The following is a 12017-nucleotide window of genomic DNA, read 5'->3' on the forward strand; positions in this document are numbered from 1 at the left end:
GCAGAGAGGAGGGTTGTGACTACACTTTTCACAGTATGCTTTGCTCAAGAGCAACCGTGTCGGGTGAGTGCAGTCAGCTTTAATTCATCTTCGTGTGGCCTTGTTGGAGGAAGATGTATGTGGCATCAGTGTTTCATAGGTTTGTTCATGTATGTTTGGACAAAAAAAGGGGTTGGTTTTAAACAGCTGTATAACGTCCTTTAGAGAGTGCCAAGAGGAAAAAACAGCCTTGAGTTTGAGTCTTCCATTGCTGCCATTATAAATTGTGTTCAAGCCAGAGAGCGTGCTACATCTGTCTGCTTGTTCCCAGGTTGCACTGAGAAGGCAGCAAGCTCAGGAAGAGGAACTGGGAATCAGCCGCCCGGTGCCCCTGCCCAGTGCCCCCGAAACGTTCATTAAGAAGAACAGTGGTGGCAGCTCTTGTCTCGTGTTGGAAAGGAGCAGCCCTGTGCACTCGACGAGTACAGCCGTGACAGCAGCTAGCACAGCGTCAGGTAAAGTGCTGGGAGAGCAATGTTTACTGCTTGGAGCAAGGGCTGGCGTTGCTTTTGCCTGCCTGCTGTTGCACCTCTTCTCTGCAGCAGCAAGGTGGTGGAGACTCCCCTCTCCAAGAATGATGTTGCACTGTTGGTACAGTTAGCAAAAGGGAAGAACCTAGGATCAGTCTTTCATATTTTAATTTATTATTTTTACTTGACAATCAAAATTAGATTGGTGGAGACTGGCGCTGTAATTGAATTCAATAGGGTATATACCTGCAAATACAGGTTTATGAAGAGCTTTTCTCCTTTCTCCCAAAATATGTGCTTATGCCACAGTCCTGGCAACTGTGTGTTGGCTGGCCGTATATCTTCTTCAAAACTGGAGAGTTTTCAGCATTGTATAGGAGCCAGGTACGTAGGCAATGTCACTGACCCCACCTGATGAGACTTGATGTGGTAGTACCTCCGTTTTGTGTGGCCAGGTGTAATGAATTAGAGACTGACACAGTCCTTTCACTCTACTACACCTTACTGTATTGCATTTAACCTTTGTAAGACAAACAAAACGAACAAAAAAACCCCCAACCCCCCCAATATTTGTCTGCTGATTCAGTAAAACCGTGACTAAGCACAACTGGGAGTTAAGGGTGCTGAAGTGAAGACTGTAGCCAAAATGCTTTTTCCTATGCAGAGCTTATGCCTGACAGATACAGCAATTTAGTATGTATTAAAATGAAACTGATGTAATTTACTTCTGCTGTATAGACAGAAGAAAGAAAAAAGCAAACAAATGTAGAGGAAAGGAAAAGGAAATTTCATTTCATTTTTGATCATCTGTGCTGAAGTCAATAATGCAAGTGAATATACTAGCCAGTTAAAAAGGTGTTTCTAACATGGACAATGCCTTACATTAACTAAAAAAAGGACAGTGCATGTATGTGTCTGTCAGACTACATCCCTGTTTTGCACATCATTTAAAGCCTTGTCAGATGGATTTGTTGAATCCATTGCAGACAGGCAGTTTCAGAGAAATGTGGAGGAATTTATTTGGGAAGCTTTTAAAAGAGCTGGTTGATAAAACAATAAATAGCTTTTTATTACCTTTTTTGTTTTCATTATTGCAGTCATGTTAGTGTCACCTTTGAATTGACGCAGTTACTCTGTTCATATTTGGATTACTGCATGCTCTGCCTATAGACATGGAAAAAGCTGGCTAAAGATTAAAGTAGTATATTTGGTAATGTATAGAGGTTATGTGTAACTCAGGAGAACAAGAAAACCCTTGTTATACAGAAAGGCCAAGAAATTGAATTGTCTTACTGTCAGCAAATTTGCATAAGCTTGGATTTTAATGTTTTTGAAATGTCAGTAGAGGTATTTGATTTATTAATCCACTTTAATATTAATTTCTTATTAATTGAATTAAATTATGGTCTTGTAATGAAAAACATTAAGCAAGCTTAAGACAATTCACATGCTTGTATAAAGACTTGAAAACATAAAAATACCTAATTTTAAAGTAATTTGAATTGCCTGAAAATTTTTGGTCAAAGCAATTGTAAATGGTTTGTAGTCATCTTTCTTACAGTAGGTTTTCCTTTGTGAGGAATTCAAATGCATTGTTTCTCAAGCATTTTACTAAATAACTGTGTGTAGGTGACAACATTTAAAACGCACAGCTTCATCTCCACAGAGAAGAGCTCACAGCCAAGAATCAAGGCAGGATCAGTTTTGTTTACCAGGAATGGAAGAATCTGGGAATAAATAGGAAATTCGATTCATAATTTTCTTTTTAGGCACCTAAATAGCAACAGAAATTCATGTGTAGCTCAAAAGCAACTGCACTGCATGGAGTTCTGTCCCAGATAATTTTGGTAGATTCATCTATTGAAAGCTGTGTAAGTACTCATGGGTATGGATTTAACACCACCAGTGTCTGCGTACTGGGTCTGAAGCTGCAGAAGGTGCTCTGCCTTCAGCCAGACCTGTAGCTTGGCTTAATCTGATGTCAGAGTATAGGCTTCACCCTCGAAAGTCTGATTTTTCAGTGAGAAATACTGCTTAAATATTCTGATGCTTTCTTTTTTAGCGTATAAAGATCTCTGGTTACATCAGAAACTGCCAGGTGTGATGTTGATGAAAGTTCTTGGCTGGCTGTGCATCTTGTAGGTGTCAGGCTGTTTCAGGACCTCAAATGATTCTTGCATTGCTGTTTTATCATTTTATTGGTACCCTCAACTGCAAGCAAAATGAGAGACCCTGTCAGAGCAAGTATCACAGTGCCTCAGTTTGGTAGGCTGAGATTCTGATTTTGCAAGAATTTACCATAATCATTAAGGCAGGCGGAGACAGTGAAACCCTTTGTGGCAGGGGAAGTCAGCAGCTCCCTGCAAGCCCCATGGGAACTGGTGGCTCCTGGGAGTGCAGTGTGCCCTGTACAACACACATTAGACTGGGCAAGAGATGGTTTTGACAGTGGTAATTCTGTTCCTCCTGTAAGCTTTGGGCTTCAGAAGAGCAGTTTTTCTTTTGGACTCACATCATGCAGTGTGTTGTTTGCCAGCACAGGAGTAATGTGTGAAGGAGTCACACAAATCAGACATAGTGCCAGAGAGAGAGTCTTTCCTCACTGTATCCGTTTTGTTGGCACATCAGAAATATTGTGACACCTGGGGAGACCAGAGACAATTTTTCAGATCGTGCGTTTTTTGAAAAGGGGAAAAATGAATTATCACAGTCATAGCGTAGGGGTTTGTGTATTTACCATCTCAAGCTCAGAAACTGTTTACTTTGGACAGAGCATATCTTCCCCACTCAAAAGCAGACTAGGAGTTTGCAGAGTAGTTGGAAAGGAACAGACTGTGGTCACGGGGCATTACCAGAACCTCTTGCAAACAGATTTTGTAGTTTCTTTGCATTTTCCCTTAAAAGGTTGCAGGTTACTGAGTGCAGAGGCCATTTAGTTGTACAGAACAGCAAAAAGTCGTAATCCCAGCACATCTAAAGTCGTTGTCCTTCTGTCTCTAGGGTAAGTACATCTTGTTAGTACAACTGGTGTACAAAACTCGGCAAAAGACTATTGTGAGGCATTTAAAACATGCCTTTCACACATACTAAGTTTTCAATACATGGGTTCTTCCCTGTTCTATGTTAGTTTGGTACCTCTGCCATTTTAATATTTAGAAATCACCAGGGCATGGAAGGAGGAGGCATGATCATGAAACAACTTTGAGTGAGAGCTGCTCACACTAAAGGAAGGAGACAGTGCATTTCACCTTTCCTACATTTTATTTGCTTCTCGTCATGGACTGTGGGTTATGTTTGGCATTTGGCGTATGGGCTGAGGTGACTGCAACATTAGATGACCTGATGACTGGAAGGTACTGGAAGGCACTCCTTTCTGTTGTTCTGTGCTCATGTTGGCCCAATTTAGAAGCATCCAATGTAGACGGGATTGCTGCGTGATGCTAAGTGCCAGCTCCTGCTCCTGTGCTCTCTGGTGGTTGATTTCACATTGGCTCCCTGGGGGGTCTCCCTGGGGAGACTCAAAACTCAGCTGGGTGGTGCCTGAGCAACATGATTCAACTGAGAAGCTGGCCCACCTTTGAGCAGACTTTGGGCCAGCTGGCCTCTAGAGGTCCATTCCAACCTAAACTATTCTGTGAATCTATGAAATGCCTACTTTTTTTGTATTGACATTAAGTCAATGTATTGAAATTTGAAATTCAGCCAGCCTCAATACTGATTAGCATTTGCAAGCCTGGGAAAGAAATCCTGATTCCTTTGACCTTAGAACACTCAATGACTAGATCTACCATAAATTTCAACAGAAAATTTGCATCATGGGGGTTGACAGGTGGTGGAGAGGATTGCTAGTTCAGGTGGCAGCAGCTTCAGCAGGGCTGAGCAGTAAGGAGAAGGAAGCATTAGCTGCTTTGCCTGCCTCTGCCAGGGCTGACGTGATGGCTGCATGTCCTCAGAGGTCTTGGTGGCTCTGCAGTGGTTACTGGTCCATCATCCTGCTTTTTTCCCTTTGCCTTTGTCTCCTTTTTACTTTCTAATGATTATTTTCTCCTGCTGTGCCCACTAGTACTTCTTCACCAGTTTTAGTTGTTGAATGCCTCCTGGTTCTGCCAACTCTCCTTTGATACCGAGAGCCAGGCAGCCCCATCCATTGCTTCCTGCTGCTTTTCCCCAGCTTCTCCCTCAGCCAACAAATCTCTGTTCAGAATAAAAGAGTGACTTTACTATTGTAACAGCTAGCAAAGAATCAAGTTTCACATCCTTTACCTGTGAATAACTAATACCTTTCCATCCATAATCACCTGTTTTGCTGCAATTAAGACGAGAAGAAAAGAACCACGTTTGCATGTGTCTCTTGTAAAAGCTTGTGAACTGAACTGTCTTACCTGTCTTCTTGCACTGGCATTATTTCCACAGCAGGAAGTAGAGGTTGTCGTGGGAAACAGTTGCTGGAGATGGCCTTCTGCCTGTGTAGTGTTTTTTTCAGTTGCTAAATCTCTTTCAAGCTGGACTAAGTAAATATTCAGGGAGTGTTTTGCTTTGAACAATCATTCATTGGTTTGGGGTAAAACTTTCTCCTAATAGGCTTTTTTAATTTCTGACTAGAACAACTGTGTAATGAACGAAGTACTCCACAGTGTGGTGACCATGGCTTTGTAATTTTCAGTTCCTACTGAAATCACCTGCATTTTGCTCATGAGTTATTTAAAAAGGCATTGTTTGTGAAGCAAGGTGGGTGTTTCTGCTTCTCTCTGCTGCTCTTGTTTTGCTGTACTTGGGAACGCTGCAAAGGAGTTTTGAGCATCTCATTATAAAAGGACATAGATAAATCTGAAAGGATAGAGGGAAGGATGACAAAAATGATGTATGGCTTGTAGAAAAGGAGACTAAGGGTGGATATAACAGTCTATAAATATTTGAGAGGTAATAATATGGAGGAGGGGGAGGGATTATTTACAGTGCTTGAGACAGCATAACAAGGAGCAACGGCTTGAAACTAAAAAAGACAAAATTAAATTAGACAGTAGACACTTTTTCTTCTAACTAGAAGTGCAATTAGCAACGGGGTGACCTGCATAAGGACAAGGGGGTAACTGAAGCATAATCAGGAGAGGTGTTTAAGAGTGTGTTAGATTACGATCTCAAGTGATTAATATGGGGGTAAACTCTGATCAATGTGCAGGTTAAACTAGATGACGGAAGTCTCCTGCAGCTTTGTCATCTCCTATAGGATTCATTGCCTCTGGCCATTGTTTGACTCTGTTAAATAAATCATAATGTTACAGGGTTCTGCATCCCTGATTAGATGTTTCAAATTAATTCTCCAGTTCTGGAGCCTGCAGCTTGCAAAGCTTGCACTTTCCCCGCTCCTCCTTTCAAGCAATATTCGTTCATCTTTGCAACTTCATGTGTGTGTGTGTGTGTGTGTGTATGTTTTAACTGAGCTAATGTCTGAAGTGCCATATGTGAGGCACAGACACTGACAAAAGTGTGGTATTTCTGTCATGTTGGTGAAACAGGCATAACTAGTGCCAATTTTCAGATTTAAATCTCTTTTTTTTCTTCCTTTGAGGCTTTCGATCCTGTCTGAAGCTTCAGTGGAGGTGTAAAAGTAAATAGTAGCATTAAAAGATATGTAAAACATCAGAGAAGATTGCAAGACTGCTCTTCTTCTTCTGTGCAAGTGCTACTGCAGGGTTGTCCAGGGCTGTCTTCAGCAGAGGTAGGGGCTAGGGAGACCTTTCTGCAGTGTGTTGGGGAATCAGGGGTGCTGGGGGACCAGCTGTGACCTACCCAGACCCGCTTACTTTGTGAGAGAAGGGCTGCTCAGCCCCAGGGCTTCTGTGACCACCTTTTGGCTGGAGGGGTGGAGGTGAAAACCCTCAGGTAGCTCAGCAGGTATTTCCCTGTGTGCTGCTGAACAGACTTTGCACTGTCCTGCACCCAGCGCTTGGGGTTTCTCTTCCCACCGAAGGCCAGCAGAGGTGGTGGGCAGCCCTTATTGTTCTTTGTGCCTTGAAAGCTCTTCCTTCATCATGCTGGTATTTGCATATGTGCGTTCACATTTAGAGAGTTATCTGTGCTGGCTTGTGCTTTCCATTTGTCATTATGAACACTGAGATAAGGAATGGAGCAGGAGCAGAAGATGTACTAAGAATTTTCTGTCTGTGGGCACATTATTACACTATCTGCAGCTAATCTCTTGTTCCTTTCTGAGTCCTTGAAACAGTTATTATGACTTATCTGAATGTGTGGGGCTTTCTTTTTTTTTTTAGAAAAGATATAAGTGGGGAGTGAAGGAGTACTGCATGCTTCCTTAACTGAATACTGCTGTGATTTCTTGCTTTTTCTTTTTTTCACATGTTCTCTTATACCCTGAAGACTGCTTTCTTTCACTTTATATATCGTCTGACTTCCTAATTCAGCCTGTTGGCCCATTTTCCATTTTCAGTAGTTTTGTCATGTAAGGATGTAGGGACTAAAATGCAGTTTTGAAGGTTTCTTTTGTAGGAGCACTTTTTCATATGCTTCTCCTAATTCTTCTTTTTTTCTTATTTTTCTGAACTTTGCTAAACTTTCTCCTGAGTTTGGGTACCTTCTAGTCTAAATCAGAATTGTGAATAGCTCAGTTACTTAAGTACAAACATCATTCATTCACTTCTGACTTATGTTTTCCTGAAGAGCTTTTGGAGAGTCAGTTAAGCACTGAGCTTCTCTTCCTTTGCAATGAGATTGGATGCCTTATTATTTTACAAATTTTTTGTCAATTCCTGTCTTTAGTCTCTGTTCACACTATTTGTGTTGCTTACAGCATAAGCCACCGGTTGCTGACTCGAATGCCTATAGTCATGGACACAACTGAACCTCAGGTGATGTAAGCCACTGTAGCTCCAGTCACTGTGCATTTTTGTATATCACTTGTGCATGAAAAAAATTCATTAGTGATCAAATTGCATTTGCATGGGGGCAGGTTTTGTGATTGCAAATGTTAAATCCGTGCAGTGTTGGCGAGTGTGTACAGAAGTGGTGCATGTGCATGTGATTTTTGCTTACTTGCTCAGGCCCAGTGGGTGTCTTCAGTGGTTCTTTACCACTCCTGATACTAATTTTTCCATCACGAATTAGACAGTGAAAAAGCCAAGCATGGAGTCCAGCTAATTCCAACCATCATCCTACTCCCTTTATTGTTTTTAGTGTGAGCCATAATGATTTTATCCCAGTCATATTTCCTCCAAGGTCTCCTATCTCAGACACTTGTAAAGCCTTCCCTCCCTTCTAATGTTCTCTTTGATCTCTTGTTAATGACTTAAATCCCTTTACCTTTAATCCACACCGAGTTTCTTTCTCCTCCTCTTGGTGTGCTTCTTTGTGCCTGCAGGTGTCTGGGCTGTTTTCCATCACTGTCTAGAAATCTGATTTTCTTTCCTGATTTCCTTTTTTTTTTTTTTGTCATTTCTTCCTCTATTTTTTTTTAAGTTGTCTTAATTTTAAGTTTCGCTCCCTTAAACACTTCAGTAGCATGTTGGATGTCTGAATGCAATGAGTTAAGTGTTTGTAAATTTATTTCTCAAATCGGGTCAATTCATCAAATCAAGATGAATAATATGTATACATATACATATGTGTGCACACATAGTAGTTGTACTCTCAGCTGTTATACTGAAGATTGAACATGGCATTTGTTTCTCATGCTCCTCATTTTCTGAAGTACTAATGTTATTGGTCCTGATTCTGTTAACTGTCGTGCTTGCAAATAATTTTAGATATTTAAATAATCCTGCTGTCTCAGTTCAGCATGAACAAGCATATGCTGGAGCATTAAAATAGTGTCTAGCATCTTCACAGATTCAAAGACACGTTCAAAGATTTTGAGCACTTTTCTTTACTAAAGCCATTCTTTTTTGCCGATAGAGATTTGAATATGATCAGGAAAGAACAAGCATTGCACCTCAGCTCAACTACTCTTGCTCTAGTCAGCGGCAGAAAATTATGAAAGTGGAATTTGCTGCTGTAGACATCTTATGGAGGGCCTGAAGCTTGCGTTAACTGCAGAAATAAAAAATATTTTCTGTAGGTTTTATTTCTTCAGCCGTATTAGGAGGATTTTGAAGTTGCATGCTAAATGTTTGCAGCAGATCATTTTTATTGAGTGTATGCTAAATATGAATAAAATGTACCCTCTCCAATTCTACTGAAATCAGTGGTGGTATTTCAGCTCCTCTTAGCTGGAGTTGGACTGGGGCTGTGTGTGTGACTGGGAAACTTATTATGCCAAGCTGCAGTCTTCTTGCTGGGATTTCTCCCTCCTTTTTTTTTCCTCCCAAATCACATTTTTCTTTGAAAAAAAAAAGTTTTTGCATTAAATTTAAAATTAAATTAAAATGTTAAGTTTGGGAGGTTCTTTAGTTGTATTTAGGAACACACACAACACACAAAGTTATTAGCCATTTGACCCATTATGGGATAATAATTGTACGTGTGGAAGAGAAGAAGAATTGCTCAATAATTTTTTCTGATACTTGCTTTGAACAAGAGCAGGTGATGTTGCTGTATATAGAGATGGTGACATTCTGCTTTCATTTCCAGCAGTAACTGAAATCAGCAGTATTGGGTTACTTGCATGCAGTATTGAAAAAAACAACCAACCAACCAACCAAACCAAACAGCCAAAAAAAAGACAGAAAACTTGTCTGAGTGTCTCTCTGGTCTGTTAATGCTCATTTCCATTAAGTCTTTTAGCACTGGAGAAATTCCTGAGGCCTGGAAGAAAGCGGATGTCATGCCAGTGTTTAAGTGTGGTGGAATGGGTGGCTACAAATCCATTGACCTGACATTAAGTTTTTTGGAAACAGTGGAACAGTCCACAGCAGACTGAAATATGTGGGACGGGAGGAAATGCAACTGTTAAGGATGCTCACATGATGTGCATTAACAGAAGTGTAAGGGTAAACGATTCTGTCAGTTAGTAATCTTTTGTCGTTACAAAATTGCTTGACAAAGTGATATGTTGATGCAATCAAATTCTGCAAAGCACTTGATTTTTCTGTCCCCTGACGTCTTGATTAGGAATCTAAACTGACAGAAAATCAGTAGTTGTTACATGGTTTTAAGAAGGGTGATTGTATCGGTCTGAAAATACAGGTCTGAGTGGGGAATCTAATGTGGTGTTTCTGGAGAAGTCTCACAAGGACCTGCTCTTGGCTGTAAGCTGTGTGGTCTTCCCAGTGGTATCTTGGAAGCAAGCCTGGAATAGCCATGGGATGTCTTGGTAGGTGATGGAAAGGTGCACGGACTGGCAAGCAGTGGAGAAGACAGCAGTTCACTGCAGGAGGGCTTGGCTAGATGGTTGGTCACGTGCAAGCAAGAGCCACTCTAACCCGTACCGTTAGAGAACTTCACCTGTTCAAGAAGTGAAAAACAGAGGAGCCTGTCCCTGGAAAACCATTGTTGCTGCAGAGGAGCTGGTGACCACGAGGGTGCTGTGCTGAATGTTAGTGGTTCCCTGTGGAAAAAGGATGACCAAGAACTGTTACAGCCCTTTCAGACAGACTTATGATGATGGGAAGGAAAGTTGTTGTCTTCTGTGCCTGGTGAGGTGCCTGTGGGACTTGTGGGACTCCTTCCTTCGTGACATTCTACGTACAGTAAAGTGGGCTCTCAACAGGTTTTGGAAGAGAGATCATCGGTGGTTGGTAAGCATACCATACCAGGCTCAGGAACATCACCGAGACAAAAATGATGGGAGGCTGGTAGAGGGGGAAAGGGCAGTATCACATTTGTTTGCACTATTCTTTTTATGGCTGGTGGTAGGGAGATAGCCATGGTCTGAACCAGCACATGTGGGCTTGAACTTGGAAGGGCTTAGGCAGGAGACGCAGGAATGATTAAAAGACCAGAAAACGTGCCCTGAGGTGAGAGATAACAGTTTATTTTGCCCTTTACTGACTCCTTAATCAAAGATTTAATTAATCCCCATATGATTGTTCTGAATTGCTTGTGCCTTTGCCAGACTAGACCAGCTCAAGTTGAAGTTTTTTGTGTCGTTTCATGAGATGGGTTTTGACGTAATGAACAGAAGCAGCGTGTGGCTGCAGAATCCCATGAAATGTTTGTGTGCTGGTGCAAGCAAGATGATAATGAACAGCCTCAATTCTTTTGTGTTGAAATGTGCTGTCCTTGCTGCTTAACTTTCATCCTCGAGTGCCTCTTTCTGGCAAATGTCATTCTTGGTAAGATGTGGTATCCTCACTTAGGACTAGTTTAGCCCTTTATAGGTGGAACTGGAAAAGCTTATTCCACTTTGCTCAAATGACAGCTCCAGCGTTATTCCTAGAGGGAAGAAAAAAAGTAATACTCCTTCCTTCAGGGTGAAAATGAGTATTGTTCTGGCAGTCGAGTAAACCTTGAGAAGCAGGAGAGCAGACAAAGCCATCTCCTGGCCCCAGGACGTGTGCCCTGTGCCTGCAGACACTGCTGCCATGACACCCGTCCTCGCTGATCATCGTGCCAGCTGAACTCGCGGTCCAGCTGCTTCATCCAGTAAGGGCTGCTGTGGGACACCCTGGCTCTGCCAGAGAGAAGCTGCACAAAAGGTGCAATGACTGGGTTTTTTCTGTCTTGGCGTGGTGGGAGGAGGTGAAAAGCGTGATAGGAGTTGGCAGGTGATAAGTGCCCAGGCAAGGCATAACTGTGATAAAGATGTGAGGTAGTTCAGTCCCTCTGCACTTAAGCTCCAGGGAAAATGCCAGGAGCCTGCTAGAGGCTCAGAGTTGTTGAACCATGCATTTTTCTTTTTTTTTTTTCAAATGTGTATTTCTGTTTTGAGAAGAGAGGCGTATCTCTGCTGAGCAACTGTATTCCTCGGATACAGTTGGAGAGGTACCTATGGACTGCAGTGGCAATAACCTGTTTTGGCTATGATTTATTCTCTTTAGCCTGGAGACACAGCTGCTTTTAGCCCATGTGTCTGTTACAGCTGATAACAGATTTTTCAACCTCTCCCTCTTACAGATGTTAGTCAAAGCACAGCTGGGGATCTGGGGCTGTTGGGGCAGGCAATACCAAACAAGGAGGAAAAAGAACCACTGGATTTGGTGTTTCAGCTCAAAATGGAGTTGTACTGTTGGTGGCTGTTGGGAGAGAGAGGAAAAAACACGGTTTTCTTGAAAGCTTTCTGGTCAAAACAATTGCGAGGACTGCAGAGGTGTTTTTCCATAGATGAGTGAGAATAGGACAGCCCCATAGGTCTCAGAAACCAGGCTCCAGGGCAGGGTTATGAGTGCAAACTCCCCTGCTGCTCTGTGGACCTTGCTCTTTGCCTGTATTTACTGGCTCATCTTGAACACCGGATGACACTGCCTTCCTTGTACCACTGCTAAGATCTCCACCTCCCCACTGCTTGAGGGCCAGCACAGAGTGGTGGGACAGAGGTCTGCAAACTGTGGAGAAAGGCAGATAAGGGTTTTGTCCTCACAGCAGTGGTTCTGACAACCATCGCTTAGGGCCTGAATT

The 12017-nt window shown here is 42.2% G+C and overlaps 1 protein-coding gene across 1 annotated transcript in view; it reads left to right on the plus strand.

Annotated features, from left to right (window-relative positions):
* Positions 1-310: 310 nt before the first annotated feature.
* DMRT1 (doublesex and mab-3 related transcription factor 1) overlaps positions 311-12017 on the plus strand; it is a gene marked incomplete at both ends in the record, with an annotated part of 30025 nt that continues 18318 nt past the window's right edge. The window contains one exon of the mRNA XM_010168526.1: positions 311-494. Within this exon, the coding sequence (XP_010166828.1) occupies positions 311-494 (184 nt within the window). The remainder of the gene's footprint in view (positions 495-12017) is intronic.

Source organism: Antrostomus carolinensis, unplaced genomic scaffold, assembly GCF_000700745.2.
Source record: "Antrostomus carolinensis isolate BGI_N321 unplaced genomic scaffold, ASM70074v2 scaffold18145, whole genome shotgun sequence".
In the NCBI taxonomy this organism is placed as follows: domain Eukaryota; kingdom Metazoa; phylum Chordata; class Aves; order Caprimulgiformes; family Caprimulgidae; genus Antrostomus; species Antrostomus carolinensis.